This window comes from Scylla paramamosain, chromosome 13, assembly GCF_035594125.1.
Source record: "Scylla paramamosain isolate STU-SP2022 chromosome 13, ASM3559412v1, whole genome shotgun sequence".
Classification (NCBI taxonomy): Eukaryota; Metazoa; Arthropoda; class Malacostraca; order Decapoda; family Portunidae; genus Scylla; species Scylla paramamosain.
This window is the reverse complement of record NC_087163.1, coordinates 26,890,248-26,911,016: the sequence shown is the minus strand read 5'-3', so window position 1 is coordinate 26,911,016 and position 20,769 is coordinate 26,890,248. Positions and strand designations below refer to the sequence as shown.

Genomic DNA, 20,769 nt, shown 5'->3' with positions numbered 1-20,769 from the left:
CCATTATTGTCCAGACAACGCTGATAACGCGCACCAAGGGATTCGCAAACGTCGCGAAACATGTCATTAGGAATATCACGACATTGTCTTTCAATTTCTAATTTCAATGCATCAATTGTCCTTGGTTTGTTGGCATAAATGTTGTCTTTTAAGTATCCCCATAAAAAAAAGTCCATGGGTGTTAGGTCTGGGGAACGCGCAGGGTATTCAATGGGGCCCCTTCGTCCAATCCATGTGTCAGGAAACACTGCATCAAGGTAAGCTCGTACATCGCGATGGTAGTGGGGAGGTGCTCCATCTTGCTGAAAGTAAATATCGCTGTCTTCACCAAACATCTCTGTAATTTGTGGACCAACAAATTCCTGAAGCAAGTTGAGGTAGCTCTCACCATTGACAGTTTCGTTGAAAAAGAAAGGTCCTATGATGCCCAATGCGGATATTCCACACCACACTGTTACTCCTGGTAAGTTTACATGGCGTTCAATTGTTACGTGAGGATTTGCAGGACACCAGTACGTGCAATTATGGCGGTTAATGGTACCGTTTAATTTGAAGGTTGCTTCATCGCTCCACACAATTTTGTGTGCAAACTCGACATCGTCTGCACATTTTGCCAGGTACCATTCACAAAATTCGACTCTCCGGTCAGGATCGTCTTCGTTGAGAGCTTGACACAGCCTTGGAATGTTGCATTTCCAATGCAGACGCTTCATGATGCGGTTTACGCTATCTTTTGAGATGTGGGTTTCCCGAGCAGTTTGGCGAAGTGATTTCTGTGGTGATCGAAGGAGTGTTTCCTGCACCTGCAGTTCTTTTCCAGGGGACGTAGATGTCCGTGGTCGTCCTGAAAGTTTATTGTTGATATTCTGAACGGTTCCATCTGCTTCAAATTTGTCTCTGATGCGGGCAATGGTCCGACGCGTGGGTGGCGGTTTTGCAAATTGATTTGTGAACCGGCGTTGCACTTCAGTGGCGTTTTCGGTCTTCCAATAGCATTTCAGGACAAACTTTCTTTCTTCGAAACTAAGTTGATTTCCTGCCATAGCTTCAGTAATTCAGGATATCTGCAACACAAAAAAAGACTGAGTACATTTATAATAGTCATCAATTTGAACATTTGTCTCATGTATTCGATGCTATTTCATTTCGCTCTATGTTCATAAATAAAGGTTTTCTCGTCATTCAAAGAGTGAGTACATTTTTTTGAGACACCCTGTATTATTGTTATTATTATTATTATTATGATTATTATTATTATTATTATTATTATTATTATTATTATTATTATTATTTTCATTATTATTAGTAGTAGTAGTAGTAGTATATATGTATAATTATCATTATTACCAGTATAACTCAGTGAACTACCACTGTGCAGCTTCAGTAGTCAGCAATTCCTGAAAATTTCTAATACCAAAATAAGGAAAGAGAGAGAGAGAGAGAGAGAGAGAGAGAGAGGAAATGAAATCTTATGGGACCCCTTGTTTATTTTAAGCATTCACTTTCTTCTACAAGTGCTACAAGTTCTGTTGAAACTTTGACTTTGCCCCGTGCAGTGATGCAAGAGCAGGTCTGGATAGAAGGCCAGAGTGAACAGTAATTGTCAGAGGCATATTTCTTTTTATAAATGGTGTGTTCCTTGTGTTTTGCCATAAAATATGCCCATTGTGCAAAGACTTATTGTTTCTGTTGCTTACTGGAGGACTATGTAATGATTATCTGTTGTGATCAGGGTTGCTGAAATACTTGGCTGAGTGAATGTGAAGTTATGATCACAAGCAATGGCAGTAGTTGGATTTGCATTGTTGTAGGCATGGTTGCCAGTGACAGTGAAAGACTCCCTAGCTGTAGGATATGGGTTTTGTATGTATAAGTTGTCACCAGAAGGTATCATGCGAACAGATATATTAATTCACTGGAGAGAGAGAGAGAGAGAGAGAGAGAGAGAGAGAGAGAGAGCTTCGGTTTCGATTTAGGTCGAGCTTAATGGTTGTGGGACGTCATCAAACTGTAAAAAAAGACTGTCATTAACACTGAAATCATTATTTTTTTTTTTCTTAACGTGTATTTTAAGGTACAGAGGTATTACTAATCGTCTTTCGATCGTGGCATGGTAGCTGCATGTCTGGTACCCTATGTTGTGACAAGTACTGTTGCTGTTGTCAACAAGCTAAATTTATTCATTGAAGGGCAAGGATACAGCTCGTCCTTCGTCCCGTGTTCCAACCAGGGTGACCTTCACTCTCCTCGGCGACCTCCTCACCTTTGCCTGGCAAGGACTTTGGCGTAATACACAACTTTTATTATTAATACTTTCAGTTAATCAAATAAAAATTTATTGCCAAAAAAATCCTGAAAGAAATAAAACATGAAAATATCTACAGTTGACGGGAATTAGTAACGAGTGGGTGAAGAATAGCAAGCGATGGTCAGGATGCAAGGATTGGGAGACCACACGGCGAATCAGCTGATGGTAGCTGAGCCTGGGGGCCTCAGGTCGGTGAGTGGCGGCGGCGGACACGGTGCTTTGCTCCTCCCTTCACCCTCTCTGCTCCAACACCATGACTCTCACAAGCTATACCAAGGCCACCACGCCTTTTGAGGGCCAGAAACCTGGGACGAGCGGCCTCAGAAAAGCTGTCATAGTGTTTGAGAAGGTAAGCAGAGATTGCGTTATCAAGGTTTTCTCGACGCCGGTTATTTTACTCCTTATTTTCAGCCTCATCATCAGGGATCAGGGAGTTTGAAGGTGTGGATGTGTTCGTATAGTGTATTAGGCCCTTGTTTCCCCAGGTTAGTGTGGAGACTGGCCAGTTTTGCAGGGTGTCAGTGTGAGTGATGTAGTTAGTGGTAGTAATAGTAGTAACGTTATGGCCCCATCAGCAGTAGCAGCAGCACGAGTCAACATATGGGTGCGTCTGTAGAGTGCATTAGTCCCTTGTTTCCTCAGGTTAATGTGAAAAAAGTGGTCAGTTTTGCAGCGTGTTAGTGTAGGTGATGTCACGTCCCACCAACAGCTAACATATAAATGATACTAACTAGACTTGGTGTTGACGTGTTACTCTACAAAGCTGTAGCAGAAAAATGCACTGCTTATTGTGCTAATCATGGTTTAATTCAGTTGTTCTCGTGAAGCGGATGTTTACTTGTCGTATCCTGTTTCATTGTTGTGTCTTCAACCATCAGAATCTAAGAGAACAGGAAAAAAAAAAAAAAAAAAAAACGAAGCGGTTAGCTTATTCCAGATAAGAAAAAAAAAAAAAAAAAATAGAAAAGGCAAAAAAGGAAATCTAGTAGAACTCAAATAAGGCCAACAATTAAAGGAACATGACTAACCAGGAATCAAGCAGCCCTGTCAGCCAAAATGACACATCAAGAAAGATTGACCTTGTGTTGGTGTGTAGTATGACATTTGTGACTAGTAGTTGATAGGGTCTTGAACTGAATATTTATGTATTGTGGAGTATTCTCAACCAGCACAGAGGCACAGACAAACACCACCAATAGTTTGACAGTGTATTTCCAGGATACACATTATTCCACTTAGCACAGGTTGATTACTTGCATACAGCAATGTGCAGGCATTGGTACACTGTGAAACTCTCTGGAATGGGATGGGGTGGGGCAGCTTATTGGGCCAGAGTAGGGTTGCATGCTGTGGTGACATTGGGGGAGCTATGAGTAGCAGAGGCATAGTGCACAGGCAATGCATGGCTGTTGTCAGTATGTACTGGCCACGGTGTAAAGGATGGGATGCCAGCACAAGCTCAAGGTGCCGTGGATGATCAGCAGTCTAGAAAGCAGAAAGGCATAGGAAGCTGCACTGCAAGATGGGGGTGTGACCTCTGACTGGTGTGTGTGTTCGCCTCCCTTCTCACCTATATACTCGTATACAGACTTGACTACTATGTAAAAGCTTGCATTTATCCCATTCTGAGATGTTCCAAGACAGTGCTGCTGGCAGAGCCACAAGTAGGAATGGGAATGGAACAAGTGATGTTTAAGTATCTACTTATAATATATGGTGTGTGTGCATGTGCATGTGTGCAAGTATATGTATATTTGTGAAAGTGCACACTACATTAACAACAGTAGATTGCAATGTTAGAGTTGGTTATGGTTTAGAAAGAACATTGTGAAGGGTATGAAATGAATTACTTTTAAATTAACATCAGCAGCTGGGAGAGAATTCCAGTGCCTGGACAAAGATCTTGAAATTGTGACTTTTGTTCCAGCAGGTGGGGACATGATAAATTAATCTTGCAGTTAAATAGGAGAGAGGTCATGGAAAATTTTATAGCACTGGATAAGGTTCCATGTTATTCTTTCAGTGGACACTCGAGCGTCAGTTTGAGACTTGTAAAAGAATGGAGGTTTCTAAATAAATTCTAGAACCTTTGATGAAAATTAAGTATGATGCAGTACAAGTATGTAATTGGTATGATTTAAAATGAGATGTACAGCAAGGTAACTATGGCGTGTCTTCAGACCACAGGTGTCTTTGGCTATCATTGGATTCTGTACATCTTATACAACAGTTTTTACCATCAGACATGTGTTGATGACACTCAGTCTTGGTAGGAGTCCAGTAAAACAAATGCCTGCCAACCTACACAACATCCCAGCTTTTAATCCCTCAAAACTACAAAAATTCCCAGCCTTTTATCCCACAAGAGTAGAAAACTATAACAAAAATAAATAAGGATGAATTTAATTATTATAGATACCCAACTTGCATTGTTTCTCCAGCTCCAGTGGCTTTCTTTGATGAAGGCTCGGGGGGCTTCTGCTACACCACATCTGTAACAATACATTGAAATTTGTTTCTGTAACAGGAACATTACACAGAAAATGAATAATAATAATAGTACAGCAAGGTAAGTATGGAGTATTCATTCCATAATTGTGTATTAATGAGATGTATTTGTTTGTCAGGAGCATTACACAGAAAACTTCGTGCAATGTATCCTGAGTGCCATGAGTGGAAACCTGACGGGCAGCACGCTGGTGGTGGGCGGAGATGGCCGCTACTTTGGCAAGAAGGCTGTCGACATCATCATCAAGATGTGTGCAGCCAATGGGGTGAGACATCATTTAATTTCCTTTGATATTTTACCTTCTTGTCTTCTATATATCTACCCCCTTGCTGCACAACAGATTTGCAATGCTTAAATAAGATGCTCATTAGTTGTTTTACATTATTAGTAATATTATTCTTGCAACACTGTGTCAATTATAAGATCATAAGAAAATAAAGGAAACTGTAATGAGCTGTCACGCCTATGTGTGGTAGTGCCTTTATGAAATTTATCTATTTATTTCTGCCTATCATCCCCATACATAAATTTATCTAATCTTTTAAAGCACCCAATGATTTGGCACTAATAACCTGATTACTGGGCCTATTGCATTTATCTGCCACTCTGTTTGAGAACTAATTCCTTCTGATCTCTTTTTTAAGTATAATCTTTTACTTTGAAAGGTGCGAAAGCTGTTGGTGGGTCAAAATGGCATCCTCTCCACCCCATGTGTCTCTTGCATCATTCGCAAGCACCAGACAGCAGGCGGCATTGTGCTCACTGCCAGCCACAACCCAGGAGGACCTGATGCTGACTTTGGCATCAAGTTTAATATTGCCAATGGAGGTGAGGGAGAGTTGGCTGACAAGTTTGTTTTATTGATAGATTATTATTCCTGTTGAATGATATTTACAATGGAATCAGGCAGATTATTAGTACTGTAAGATGTTCACTGTGGAATGAGGTAGATTATTATTGGTTTGATGATATTTACCATAGAATGAGGTCATTTATTATTTCTGTTAGGTGATGTTTACCATGGGATGAGATAGGTCATTAATCCTATTAGGTGATGTTTACCATGGAATGAGGTAGACCATTATTACTTTTTTATGTAATAGGGACACCAGTCTAGGGTGATGAAAAGGAAGAAAAGTCCCACAGAGGTGCCAGTCCCTAAAGAGAAAGCCATGGAACAAAAGACTATTATTACTGTCAGATGATGCTTACCATGGAATAAGGTAGACTATTATTGCTGTTAATTGATGCTTACCATAGAATGAGGTATATTATTATTTCTGATGGATGTTTAGAGTGAATGGTGGTTAATAGCTTGTAGCTAAGTGTCCCATCAAAACCCCAACAGGTCCAGCCCCAGATGGCGTCACCAACAAGATATATGAGATCAGCAAGAACATTGTGGAGTACAAGATTTGCCCTGAGCTACACTGTGACATTAGTAAAATAGGAACACAGGAATTTATAGTAAGTATCTTTGTGCAGCAGTGTAACTCATAAGATACAGCTTCAGTTTTGTCCATATTAACATGTTTTATGGATGCTGTGGAGGCATAGGTACAAATTTTTGTTTTATTTTCTTTTATGCAATTTATGATGTATCCTATCAATCAGTAACTCCTGTTGCATTTTATTTTTTTATTTGTTGTTATGAATTTTATGATATATCCTATCAATAACTTCTGTTGTCTTTTTGGTTGTCTTCTGTTAAAAATTTATGATCTATCTTATGTCAATAACTTATGTTGGATTTTCAGTCATGACTAGCATATACTTGCTTAGTCCATGTTTGTAGCATGGGTAAGTATCTGACAAGACAGTGTGTGTTGCCTAAACTAATGCTTTCCCAAAGGTTGACCACCGACCATTCACTGTGGAAGTTGTGGACTCTGTCGCAGATTACGTTGCATACATGAAGGAGATCTTTGACTTCTCTGCTATCAAAAACCTCCTCCATGGAGCTAATGGCCCACCCTTGAAGATTCTCATCAATGCTATGCATGGAGGTAAGGACAACCAATTTTTTGCCACAGTATAGATAGGTATTTATAGGTATGTCTGTTTTTGTTATGGCTTAGGGCAATGAAAATGCTGAAGATGCCAATCCTGAAGAGCACAGTCAAAAGGGTTATCCAAATTTTGAGGATAAGTGTCATAACACCTCCCCCAGGAGAAAATACAGAAGCAGACAGGGAGTTCAGAGTTTACCAGTAAAAGAGATGAAAAAAATTGAGAATACTGGTTCATTTTTGTGTTAAGGAGGTGGACAGAATAAGGGTGAGAAGTAGTAGAAAGCTTTGAGGAATGATGTTGCAGGGAGAGAGGAGGCATGCAGTTAGCCAAAATAGGAACAACAGTTAGGATGAAAGGCTTCAGAAGTCACTATTATATAATCATATGATGTGCATATTATCTCTCTCTCTCTCTCTCTCTCTCTCTCTCTCTCTCTCTCTCTCTCTCTCTCTCTCTCTCTCTCTCTCTCTCTCTCTCTCTCTCTCTCTCTCTCTCTCTCTCTCTCTCTCTCTCTCTCTCTCTCCCTTGCATGATGGCGGGCTGCAGTGACAGGTCCCTATGTGCGCCGCATCTTCCTGGAGGAGCTTGGTGCCAGTCCGGACTCTGCTGTAAACATTGTTCCTCTGGAGGACTTTGGAGGTAAGATTTGACTGACTTTTCTGGTGTGGATGTTCATTGAAAATGGAAGAAAAACAATCATGTCTTTAATTGATTTTTCTTACATCTGCTGTGGATGGAGTAGGTGTAGGGTAGAGAACAGCTTTGTTATGAAGAGGCAGTGATAAACCAGTGTATGGTATCAAGCCTTGCTGTGGAAGTATGTGGCCAGCTATGCTATGCCTAAGCTGAGGTGTAGTATAGTGGTCCTCAAGACTGCTGCTTTCCACCAGAGGTTGACAGGGCTAAGAGTGTCAATGATGTATGTATGAATATTTGGTGCTCTGTCTGGGCCATCATGTGTGAGATTGACGGGCTGGTATACAGATAGATAGATTAATTGATTGATTTTAATATATGTTTCAATTTGCAGGTCATCATCCTGATCCCAACTTGACCTATGCTGCTGATCTAGTCATGGCAATGAAGGAAGGAGATTTTGGTTTTGGTGCCGCCTTTGATGGGGATGGGGTGAGTTCACTTCATATGTAGTAGTGACCTAGTAGTGGTGGTGGTGGTGGTGGTGATGGTGTAATTAGTGTGCTCATCTTGCATAAGAGGTTAAAAACAGTCTGTGCCAAACTCTGAGCAGTATTAAAAGCAAGGTATATAGAATGGAAGATATTGTTTGTAGTGGTGTCTGATGGGGATTCAGTTCATTTCATGTGCAGTAGTGATCTAGTATTGGTGGTGTGGTTGGTGTGGTCAGCTTTCATAAGAAACTAGAAATGGTCTGTTCCAAACCCTTAGCAGTATAAAATGCAAGAATATAAATTAAGATATGGTTATTGATGAGAAAATTCATAGAATTGTTAAATTGAACATGGTGTGTTTTGATAACTGGTTGTCTTCATCTTTTCCCCACAGGACCGAAACATGATTCTGGGCCACAAGGCATTCTTTGTCACCCCCTCAGACTCAGTGGCTGTCATTGCTGACAACACAGACTACATCCCGTACTTTAAGAAGCACGGAGTGAAGGGTCTTGCCCGCAGTATGCCCACTGGGTGTGCCATTGACAGGTAGAGTGCTTTTGTCAGGGAAATTGGAAATGTTATAAATTTGTATTCTTATCACAGTTGTTGCAGTTTATCAGTCTTGAAAACTAGTTGAAAATTATTGTTGAAAGAATAGGAATTTAAATTGAACTCAGTTTGTTGTTACAGAGTAGCACAAAAGAAAGGAGTTGAAGTTTTTGAGGTCCCGACAGGCTGGAAATACTTTGGCAACTTAATGGATGCTGGACGCTTGTCAATTTGTGGTGAAGAGAGCTTTGGGTAAGTTTTAGGGTTTTGTAAAGAAAAGAGCAATATTGATAAAATCTCAGTGGGTTGTTTGATCATCTTTTTTTAAAAGTAGAAGGAATCTAAATGTAGTACTCTTTCCAGATGATTTTGTGGTGAAACACTCAAATGCACATTGTAAATGATGTGTTACAAAGATGCTGTTAGATTTTAAAAATTTAGTTGAATCTAGATACATAGTGTCACAGTTCCCTGCCTTCCAAAACTTAGAGAGTTTAACTATTTTGCTGCAATATGCAACAATTTACAGTATCAAAAGCAATGTATGGAATCTTAATAATCATCTATAAGAAAGAAAGGGATAAAAAATAATGGATTTTGCATTTTCTAGCTAGTACAATATTTGGAGGCAGCTGTAGAACAATAAAAAAAGTCAGAGTGGCTAGTAAATCAAGATAGATGTGCCAGACTGTAGTGAAGGGGTCAATTATCCTATTTCTATACTTAAAGAACAGGAAGCAACCACATCCGGGAGAAGGACGGGATCTGGGCAGTTCTGGCCTGGCTGTCCATTTTGGCTGGCCGCAACATGTCTGTGGAGCAAGTCCTGCTGAACCACTGGGGCACCTATGGCAGGAATTTCTTCACCAGGTACTGTATAAACTTTGGTGTAATAATCTCTCAGTATGTTGGTGAGATTGAAATAATTCTTGGCATTTTTTTGTGTTTATTGTGGTGAAATTTTAATGTCATTGACTTCATTGAGATATACATAAATTTTTACTATTTTTTTATATACAAGGGTAAAAAAAATAATAATAATGAGTCCCATTGAAGATGCCAGTCCCTAAAGAATAAGAGCCAGAAGCATTAACTAAAATTAAAGAAGTGTCTTGAAACCTATCCTATCTCTGTATACATGCATCTTAAACATTAATTTATTTTTGTAGGTATGATTATGAGAACTGTGAAAGTGCTCCCTGCAACAAGATGATGGCTGCCTTGGATGCCATGAGTGATGATGCATCACTGGTGGGGAAGGAACTCTCACAAAGTGGCAAGACTTACACGATAGCCAAGATTGACAACTTTGCATATACGGACCCCATTGATGGTTCAGTTGCCAAGAAACAAGTAAGATTAATATTGGGAGTTTGTTTAGTGAAAATTGATATAATGCATTACATAATGCTGTATTATATAATTATGTATTAGAATTGGATAATAGAATGGATGAGGATGAGGTGAAGACACACTGATAGCTTAAATGACGTTGCTGCAGAAGCTTGTAGGATGGAAAGCTGGAATGCAAAGAATATTTGGCAAAAAATGTGAGAATTTCAGGGCCCAAGAAGTAATTATGTAGACAGGAGTAAGAGTAGTGCCAACATAAAAACCTAAAAAAATAAGGGAAGCTGCAAGAAGCCATCAGACCTATATGTGTCAGTTCATGCATGAAACATATCTACCTGTTTCCACCTATCATCTTCATCTGTGAATTTATCTAATCTTCTGAAGTTTTCCAATGATTTAGCACTAACAACTTGATTACCTAGCCCAGAGGTCGGCAACCTGCGGCTCCAGAGCTGCATGTGGCTCTTTCAAGAGACATATGCGGCTCCTGCCACCTACATAAAATTGTCTCACTTATCATAGGACACGTAGAAAAATGAGAGAGAGAGAGAGAGAGAGGGGGGGGGGGAAGACGAGACGAGACGTGAGGTCTACGTCTGTAGTACAAATATGATTCCTGTATGATACACGCCCATCCTACCACCCCAGCCTCTGCCTAACACTGCCTGGCAGTGTAGGCAGGCATCTCATTCAGTGAAAAATGCACTAGTTCAGTGAAAAACTGAAAAATTGAAGATGAAAATAGAGAGTTTAGGAGTGAATGGACTGAGCATTTTGCATTTGTTCTGAATTCTAGAGGGCACCCTTTGTGTCTTATATGTAGTGAAGAACTGGCCAACAATCAAAAATCCAACCTTGAGAGGCATTTTCAGAGGAAACACTGTGACTTTGCTGAAAATTATCCAGTTGGAGATGCCAGAAAGAAAGCTGTGGAGGAACTGCAGCTCAGAGTAAAGCAGAGTCAGTGGAATGTATTCGTGAAATGGGTGAAGTCCTCCAACGATACAGCTACTGCCAGTTTTGTGATAAGTCATGAGATAGCAAAATGTGAAAGCCTTTTACAGATGGTGAATATATAAAAGATTGTTTCATCAATGCAGCAATGCATCTGTTCAGAGAATTAAAAAAACAAGGATGAAATAATGTAAGAAAATTAAGAATGTGCCATTGTCTGCTAAAACGGAGGGACAGAGCATTGAAACTTGCACAAGACATCACCAATCAGCAAATTTGAACATCAATTCAGCCTGTGGCTTTTCAGTTGCTTGTGATGAGTCATGTGATGTTGACATTGCACAAGTTGCTCTTCTTGGCAGGTATGTCAACTATGAAGGCCCACAAGAAGAACTCATTGACTTGTTGCCTCTCACTGGTCAAACTAGAGGTGAGGATATATTTTCAGTAATTATAACCTGCCCTAAGGAAAAAGGAATTCAGACCAACTACATTATTCCTGTTGCAACTGATGGTGCACTGAGTATGACAGGTATACATAAGGGGTTTGTTTCTCTCTTAAAATGAGAGCTGAATCATAAAGTAATATCATTTCACTGCATTGTTCACCAAGAGGCATTGTGTGCACAAACTTACCCACCAGAGTTCAGTGAAGTAATGGACTTAGTTGCGAAAATTATTAATAAAATAATGGCAAGAAGTTTTGTGAACTTCTGGGAGAAGTCGATTCCCAGTATTCAGACCTTCTCTTACATAACAAAGTCCGTTGGCTTTCTAGGGGTCGGGTGCTTGCACGTTTTGCAGCATGCCTTGAGGAAGTGAAGAAATTTCTGGAGGAGAAAGGCCACCTTGAATATGCACACCTTAAAAATCCTGAATGGCTACAGAAGTTTCACTTCTTGGTGCATATCACTTCACATTTAAATGAACTCAACAGGAAACTACAAAGAAAGGGAAACACTGCTCTGATGCTTTTCGAAGAAGTCCTTTCCTTTGAATGAAAACTATTTTTGTGTTTTAGAGATGTTGAGAGAGGCTCTCTGATTCACTTTCCTTCATTAAAGCAATTTGGAGAAGGAACAGACTTTGAGCTGGATATTGATATCATAAAAAATGCACTAATGAAAATGAAAAGATCCTTTGAAGGATGTTTTCTAGAATTCAGAAAAGAAAAGGCCACATTGTCATTTGTGATCAATCCGCGTGATGCAGATACATACTCACTCAATTTTTCAGCTTTTACTGGAGTGAATCAAGCAGAACTGGAACTGGAATCAGCTGATTTGCAAGGAAAAGACTTATGGACTTCAAAATTCAGAGGCATGGTCTCCGATATTGAAAACCTGGAGAAACAACATGCTACACTGGCATTTCAACACAAATGGACTGAATTGTTTGGGCTACAAAAAACAAGATCAGATTGTGTATGAAGTGTGGAATTCCTTACCAGACACTTACACACACATGAAAAGATATGCCTTTGGCATTCCCTCTATTTTTGGATCTACTTACCTGTGTAAACAAGTGTTTTCTAGCATGAACTTTATAAAAAAACAAACTACGCAGCTGATTGAATGATGCAAGCCTGCAGTCCTGCCTGAAACTCAAAACGACAACATATTTGCCAAACATTGAGCATCTCTTCAAAGAAACACAAGAGCAGAAATCACATTAAGACTTAATTCTCTCTCTCTCTCTCTCTCTCTCTCTCTCTCTCTCTCTCTCTCTCTCTCTCTCTCTCTCTCTCTCTCTCTCTCTCTCTCTCTCTCTCTCTCTCTCTCTCTCTCTCTCTCTCTCTCTCTCTCTCTCTCTCTCTCTCCCTGTTTAAACTCATCATGGTGACCAGATACTGATATACTAAGTACACTTGACATATTTGAAAAATAATATACCATATTTTTTCACTTGCTGCCATCATAGAATTATAAAGTTAAATGAGTGTCTTCCTACTTAATTATAATAGTTTATTTTATGACAGCTACTATTACTATTGATATAATCATCATTAATAATAATAATGATAATAATAATAATAATGATAATAATAATAGTAATAATAATAATAATAATAATAATAATAATAATAGTAGTAGTAGTAGTAGTAGTAGTATTGCTATTATTATTATTATAACTATTGCTACTACTACTCTTACTACTACTACGGTACAATTTGTATGATTATTTTGTCTATGGTTGTATTACTTAACTTTTGTATGGAGGAAATTTATTAGGTTTCGTAATCTACATTCGTAATAGATTATACACTGTGGCTCAAGCAGCATTGTGTTCCTGTCAAGTCTGAAGAAAGTGGCTCTTCTCTAATTCTGGGTTGCCGACCTCTGACCTAGCCTATTCCATTCACGTACCATTCTATATGAGAATCAATTCCTTCCTCTTTTAAAATCCAACTTTATCAAGCTTGAACCCACTATTTCTTGTCCCATCCTGATTACTGACAATTAGGATTTTGCTCATGTCACCCTTGTTTTATCCACAATACCATATAAAGACCTCTATCAGATCCCCTCTTAATTATGTGCCAGAGTAGAAAGTTGGTTAAGTACTGATTTTGCAGTTGAATAATGGCCTTCAATTCTCAGGGTGTGCGTGTGCTCATGTCTGATGGCTCACGCATTGTGTTCCGGCTGAGTGGGACTGGCAGCTCTGGGGCAACTGTGCGCATGTATGTTGAGAGCTATGAATCTGACCCCTCCACTTTCACCAAGGATGCTCAGGTGGGTGGCGGTGTTGGGTTATTCATTGATGATACTTGTGGTTTATTATCTCTTATACCTGGTACAAGCTGGTTCTTTGAATTCTGGTATGGTCATGATGTGCAGTATGTATGTGTGAAAAAGATCCTGGATTAAGATTGTTATTCATAGATGATACTTGTGGCTTGTTACATATCTCATATTACAGCTGGTATGAGATGACTTTAATTTCATGATGGTAATGATGTGCTGTATATAGATGCATGTGTGAAAACCATATTGGATTAAGAATTGCTGCACTTTGAGATATATTACTATGCAGTAGTGATGTTTCTCTTGTGTTAGTTTATTATGACTTCTATCTTCCTTATTTTCCTTTCTTTCCAGGATGTTCTGAAGCCTCTGGTGGAGATTGCTCTAAGCTTGGCCAAACTGAAGGAGTACACAGGCCGTGACAAGCCCACTGTTATCACCTAGACTGGCACACACGTCTGGGTACACTGGGAAGGTGGGCACCACCCAGCTCATGTACATGCACACAGGAAGCTTTAAACTCAATACTTCTCCCTCCTCATTTATAAAGATTAATTTCCTTTGATAATAATTAAAGCCATGAAAGTAATGTTTACAGTTAATTTTGACATTTTGTACTGTTATTTTGTGTTTGTGTGCAATAGTGTGTTTACATGTTCCTAAGTAAAGTTTCTAATTTTTATGTTCTGGCATAATAATTTCAGTTTCATTTTGGCAATCTTCTTGAATAATCTTACAATTTGCAACTCAGTTCATCAAATTATCCAAGCAGTAGAAGTAAAGGATAGCTGAAGTCTCATTTGTTAAGTATTTTTAAGTTCTGTAAATGCATTCTTGTTTCTGCAAAATTTCTTACTGAAGAAAAAAGAAAAGTTTGTTCCAAGCAGCCTTTCAGTAATTCAACAAACCTGAAGCATCTGTCACTTGATCACACCTTGGGGAAGCACAGGCAGTCAGAGGATTTTCTGTAATGATTACTCACTTGTAAAGACTAAAGTTCAAGATACAGACTGATTCACTATTGGAGTAAGAGGTAAGCTGTGGCCATGTTAAATTTACTCTTGCTTTACATGATTCCCTGTAATTGTTCAGAGAGAGAGCTTTTGACTTAACAATTTATTAAATATTCAACAGTAACAAAATGTAAACATTAACAAACATTAAAATATATCTGAGAACCATTTTACAGAATAAACATTCTTGTATCTTTAAAGCTAGCAAAATATATTCCCAAAATTGCCTACATCTTATCTACAAAATATTTCACCATTCTTAAGTACATTTTCTGTAAAGTAACAAGCATTATCACACAAGTGCCTCGGTTCACAAACTTGGCTGTGAGGAACTTTCACATTACCAAGAATTGGATATAATATTCACAAAAAGCTACAAGCCTGTCACTAACTGGCCTAGTAATCTTTCCACCTGAGGGAACATGGTAACATTTCATGTAGATGAGCAGTAATTCTTATTCCTGGCCAAAACTCTTGTTTATTGATAATGGATTGTCAAGATACAAACACCCAGTAAATTGGAAAAATAGTCAAGTTTCTTTTTGATAATATAAAATCAATATGCAATATGTTTTAAAAGAAAATAGGAATACTTGGGCAATTGGTAGGTTGGAGTGACAGCAGTTTGCATCTTAAGTAGCACTTGTGACATTTGTGAGACTGGGCAGAAACTGATACCGTCATAACTGTCAGCTATAATTTTTTAATGAACATTTAATATGTTCAAGTACAGTATAACTGCTTTGTGTAGTTTTGTTCCCAAGCTGTGTTGCCTTGTAACTCCAAAACATCTGAGTAACACATTCAAGGCATCTTAAGCAACATTGCAGCTCAAGGCTGCCTATAGTCTGACCATTTTATCCTGAGCATTTGGGCATTGTCCTTTCTGGGGATTTCTCACCCTGTGGTGTTGCCACACTGGTACCAAGACACACCTCATGTCAGGTACTTCCTACTTCAAAATTAAGTTGTGCTGTTGTATAAAAACACTGTGATGCTCTTAAAAATTCAGGTTAGTGTAATATATGTTTATTTTTAATGATATTTGCATTGTTTTCTGCAAACACCACAATACTTGGCAACATTTCTTCCAGGTGTTATCATGTCTCTATGGGTGACTGAGTGAGGTAACACAGTCAGAGTGACCATGTCAATCCATTGGTCACTTTCTCTTGCGCTGCCAGCCAGGATGGAAGCCATCTCTCACGCTTGTTCTCGTCTCCTCTGTAGCCAAGAAAAAGAGCTCATTTGTTCAGTAAATAAGTATTTCTTGGTAGAAAAGACTAATTAATTGACCTCAAGAGCTGTTACCCGAACAGTGAAAGCCACCAGTGTGAGCAAGGTAACAGTTAGAATTTGCTCACATGTCAAATCAAGCTTGCATGACACAGTGGTTGCCAGCACAGCCTTTGTTCTCGCCAACAAAGAAGCACCCTGCAACCATAACCAATGTTGATGACTTTGACAAATGTGTGGTGAGATCAAGCGCAGGGCTACTAGTGCACTTAGGCTCTAATCCAATAATTTGCCCAGTACAAGATTTGGCAGTGCCACAGGCCAGGAAATCTCTGGAAAGGACAATGCCTAAATGCTCAGGATAAAATGTTCATAGTACATTTAAATGCATACTAGAACAAACAATAAGGCTATTATGTATGAGATTCTTTAACCATAACCACCTTTCATGTGTGAAGCTGTGGTAAGTTACTGTGGTTTGTAAACATACTGTGGGGGTCAGCCTGTGGGGGCTGTAGGCTGAGAGAGAGAGAGAGAGAGAGAGAGAGAGAGAGAGAGTACATGCGCATATACATTAATGGATCACAACCTCTACTAAAATAGAAATGTTTGTGCTAATAAATCTTGAGAGCATTTATGATGTTCTCCAAAGCTGTGCAGGCATCTGAGGGTTCAAAGGTGTCCTGCACAACATTAAGTGCAGCTTGGGCATGGGACTGACACAGTTGCTTGGCTTCTTCCACTGCATTCCCACTCATGATGAGTTGGTGGATCTGTGGAGATAAAATTTGTCAAAAGAAGGAATGTTTGATTCTAATCTCTGTATGATCCATGGTGAATACTGTATACACAATGTTCATAGATAAATATGGTGTACAGATAAACGTGCTATGACTTCACAACAAAAAATCCACCGACCTTCTTGAAGTCACAGTTCTCCATGGAGTTCCCTGCAGCTGTTACGTAATCCAGTAGGGAATTATCATGCAACAGATGCAGAATGACAGGAGCTGAGGTAAGGTCAATAGCAGTCCCAGGAGGGTGACGGTACAAGTCAGTGAAGGGCTGGAGGTCACTGTAGACCTAAAAGATGTAGATACCAAGTACTCAATTTCAACCTTGTGGTTCACCTTAATGGGTGTGTATTTAAGGATGGTCAGGAAAGGATGCCATCTCACTGCTTCAATTCATATTGTCTAGTTTTCCACTGTTACCATGATGCATCTGGTAAAAGTTAACCAATTTTACACCTCAATGCTCATCTATGTCAGACTACATGGTTCTGACCATCTGGAGGTGTCTCAACTAAAAGTAGTTTTATCATGCTCAAGTGTAAGTTACTGGCAAGATTTTAGGAATTTAGAATTCTGGATAAGATTACTAATATACTTTAACAAACATAGAATTAATTTTCTTTTACTATGGTAATTTTAACAAGGTACTGGTATGTCATGAAACTACAACGTAACAACACACCTGCCAAGCAAGGGCAATCTCTTTCCCAAATTCAAAGCCCTTCTTCTGCATTGCCTCACTGTGGCCTGCCAGCAGCAGTGTGGCTTGGCATGACTTGGCCATCAGACTGCCTGGTGAATAAAAATCTCTGTATAATCCAACAATCAACAATAGACTTTGGAGAGCAATTATGATCACTGACTGCTACATTAATGCTTACAGTACATCACTAATTGCTACATTCATGCTTACACTAACTCATTTTTTTTATTCAGTTGTAAGTTAGCATTCAATGGGAAACTATTTAAGAAATTAAAAGGCTATTACTGCCATCTTAACTCCCCCCTCAACCAAAAAAAAAAAAAAAAATTAAATAAATAAATAAATAAAAATAAATAAATAAATAAATAAAATAAATAAATAAAAAAAAAAAAAAAAAAAAAAAAAAAAAAATATATATATATATATATATATATATATATATATATATATATATATATATATATATATATATATATATATATATATATATATATATATATATATATATATATATATATATATATAAATAAAAAAGTATAAATAAATAAAAAGTACAATAAAAAATAAACAAAATAAATAGAAAAAATAAAGTAAACAAATAAAAAAAAACATGAAAAATGCATAAAAATAAATAAAATAAAATGAAAAAATAAATAAGTCTCACTCACCAGCAGCTAGGAAATTCTTTTCATTCCAATCTTGCATTGTTATAGTTTCATTAGGAATTGGGTTCCCCTGATTATCTCGGTCTCCAATGAATTCTGCCTCCATGAAGTCACTGATGGCAGTGCTAATCAGCTCCACAACCTGGGAAGACAAAATATAACCACAGTCAATGAGCATGCAAAGAGGACTGTGGCCTTGGGAGAAACAGGTCTCCAGCACCAAGCAAAGCAGGTGGACCACAGCACAGACTGTATCTCTTCAGTAAAGAGCCACAGTATGACATACCAGTTATTATATAAATCCTAATAATTAAAATGTGAGCAATAAGTTTTCTTTCATATATGAACTCAGCATCTAATGAATTCTGTCAAGAATCTTGAAAGTTGAAGACTTCTGGGTAAGAGTTATAGGCATGAACTAACTCACCTTGGTGTTCCTGAGAGCAGCCAGACCAGTACAAGCATTAGCTAGAAGGTAATCCCCAGACAAAATAGCAATCTTGTTTCCAAATTCCATGTCCTGCAGAGTGGTGCCATCAAACACCGTTGGGGACAGATTGACCACTCCTTTATGAATTAAATGGGCTGTGTGAATCATCTCGGTGATCTCTGCCAAACTTCGCTGACTGCAATGTTTATGGAGATAAAGTGCCTTGTAATTGGCCACTTACATTGTTATCTGTAAATCCCACATGAGGATTCCAGGTCATTAAAATATTAAGATTTCCAATTCTATTTCTTTTGATTGAATTTATCCATTAAATACATGGCATATGATGTAAGGTACATAGGTATTATAAAGCAACTTTACTAGCTTTGTAAGTAATTGCAGCCTAACCTAAGGGAGACACCTGCAGGCTGGTCTTGGTCTAGCTCTTCAGGGTTGAGGTGGCCTGCTGCCTTGGAAATGAGTAACACAATGAGGCCTCTAGTCTGCATGTTGTTTCGTCCATTGTATATCAACCGTCTGGTGAAATAAGAAAATATTTAACTCCATGGGTTCACTTCCACTAACACAAGAGGACAAAGTGCTTGAGAATGTAAGAAAGGTATAAGAGAAGTACAAGAGAGGGCTAGCAAGGAGGAAACCAGGAAAATTGTGTTGTGACTGTCAGTGCTTACAAACAGGATTTAAAGAACAGGTTTTACATCGATAAAAATAATGTTATTTGCACATGAAAAATCAAAGTGCATGATTTTTCTTTACTAGTTTCCTAAATGTGAACTAATCATGTAGCTACTTACTTGGCAGTTTTAAGCAGTGGATGAGAAGATCCTACCAATTTCCTCATATGGACAGCAATATTTGACATTTCATCAGACAGGAGGGAGCGCAGGGTGAGGTAAGAGGTTGGGTAGCCAACTATCTTCTCAGCATCACTCACAGCCCGGTTCCAGTCTGGCTTTTGCTGAGGAACCGAGCTGTAATTACTCTTCATCCTGATGGAAGGAATTAAGAGATTTGTCATCCATTCTACATTAACTGGAAAAGAGAACAAAGGGTTGAGGTAAGCACTGGAGAGAGAGAGAGAGAGAGAGAGAGAGAGAGAGAGAGAGAGAGAGAGAGAGAGAGAGAGAGAGAGAGAGAGAGAGAGAGAGAGAGAGAGAGAAACAAAGCTGCACGACCACAGAAGGTACGGTATAATTATGAGCTCAATGTGATTACATATTACTTACATAATAACAATGTATGAGTGTTTACTGGTATGGCCAGAGCTGGAGGTAGCTATATAAGGCTGGTAATCCTCCTCTATTTGTTAAAAGTGCCCTTAACACCCTCATCCCATATTCAGTGATGGGGGCCACCCTTCTAGCCCTTATTATTTGACACTGGTTTGATAGCATGACCTAGGCTGGGGCTAAGTGAGGAACACCTATTAGAGTTATTAAAATCGTCCTTAATATATTCACTCTATACCTACAGAACGCCCTCCTAACCCTGCCTATAAGGTGTACTAGCATTAGGGCTGCAGTGCTACCTGTCTTAAACCCCGAATCACGTTATTACCGTTATCCCGTAATGAGGGATACATTCTTAACCACAACCTGAATAATTAGGAGACCAGCAATTACAACCTAGGGGTCGTTATGAGCCCTTCCTTTCATAACACTGCCCGCCCTTGAGTTTATCCATGGGCACTCCCTGTCACCACTCACTCAGCCTCCAAGGGGTGTATCTCACCTGGAGTGAGGCGGAATGTGGCCTAACGGGTCACCACCGCCACCTGTCGCTGGTGTGAGAGGCGAGGCAGCACACACCCTCACGCCGTCTCCTGCAGCCAAGCGCCGCCACACACACCCTGCCCGTGCCACCTTCTCCATGTTCCTGTGCACCACGCTGGACGTCATCACAACATTCACTACTACCCAGCACGCATTTCCTGTCCGTCAGCAGCCGTACATACAAACTCCACCTCAGCCGCCTCGACCTATACTGCCGTTTCACCAGCAGCTGGCAGGCCGGCCGCTGTGGTTACCTGACCACTACCAGATGCTGCCACCACATTAATATTCTACATTAAATATACATTTATAATTTTTAGCTGTATTCTTTTCACTCAGCTAAGTCCACACACTTTACTTATTGATTATTGCTTGAAATTAAGCACACACGAGAAAGGAGCGTGGTGCATCTCAAGCCTGACAGTCACCACGGCATCTAACATCTGGCGACCGCAGTCCACACTCAGTCCCTCACGTTGGTCCGCAGTTATCTATGACGTCATGTAATTAACAGGCAACAAATGAATGCAAAAGCAGCACAACTTTGGAAAGCAATGTTAACTTTCGCT

The 20,769-nt window shown here is 39.2% G+C and overlaps 2 protein-coding genes across 3 annotated transcripts; one reads left to right on the top strand and one right to left on the bottom strand.

The window, feature by feature from the left end:
• Positions 1-2,426: 2,426 nt before the first annotated feature.
• On the top strand, positions 2,427-14,779 carry LOC135106624 (phosphoglucomutase-like). The gene is made up of 13 exons (XM_064015908.1): positions 2,427-2,657; positions 4,936-5,082; positions 5,483-5,645; positions 6,166-6,284; positions 6,670-6,823; positions 7,377-7,469; positions 7,861-7,958; positions 8,355-8,509; positions 8,654-8,764; positions 9,242-9,382; positions 9,682-9,865; positions 13,420-13,554; positions 13,921-14,779. Exons 1-13 carry the CDS (start codon positions 2,562-2,564, stop codon positions 14,008-14,010), a joined length of 1,686 nt encoding a protein of 561 aa, XP_063871978.1. The 5' UTR covers positions 2,427-2,561; the 3' UTR covers positions 14,011-14,779.
• LOC135106625 (all trans-polyprenyl-diphosphate synthase PDSS2-like) lies at positions 14,668-20,649 on the bottom strand. Of its 2 annotated transcripts, XM_064015910.1 has the most exons (9): positions 20,160-20,648; positions 19,223-19,417; positions 18,816-18,944; positions 18,405-18,603; positions 17,981-18,119; positions 17,292-17,401; positions 16,734-16,898; positions 16,405-16,588; positions 14,668-15,803 (listed from the first exon to the last, which is right to left on the bottom strand). In XM_064015910.1, the coding sequence occupies exons 1-8, from the start codon at positions 20,324-20,326 to the stop codon at positions 16,430-16,432; spliced, it is 1,263 nt and encodes a 420-aa protein (XP_063871980.1). In that variant the 5' UTR covers positions 20,327-20,648; the 3' UTR covers positions 14,668-15,803; positions 16,405-16,429. The 2 variants fall into 2 exon arrangements, with proteins under 2 accessions (XP_063871980.1, XP_063871979.1); XM_064015909.1 differs by having other exon boundaries at positions 14,668-16,588; positions 20,160-20,649.
• Between the last annotated feature and the right edge of the window lie 120 nt (positions 20,650-20,769).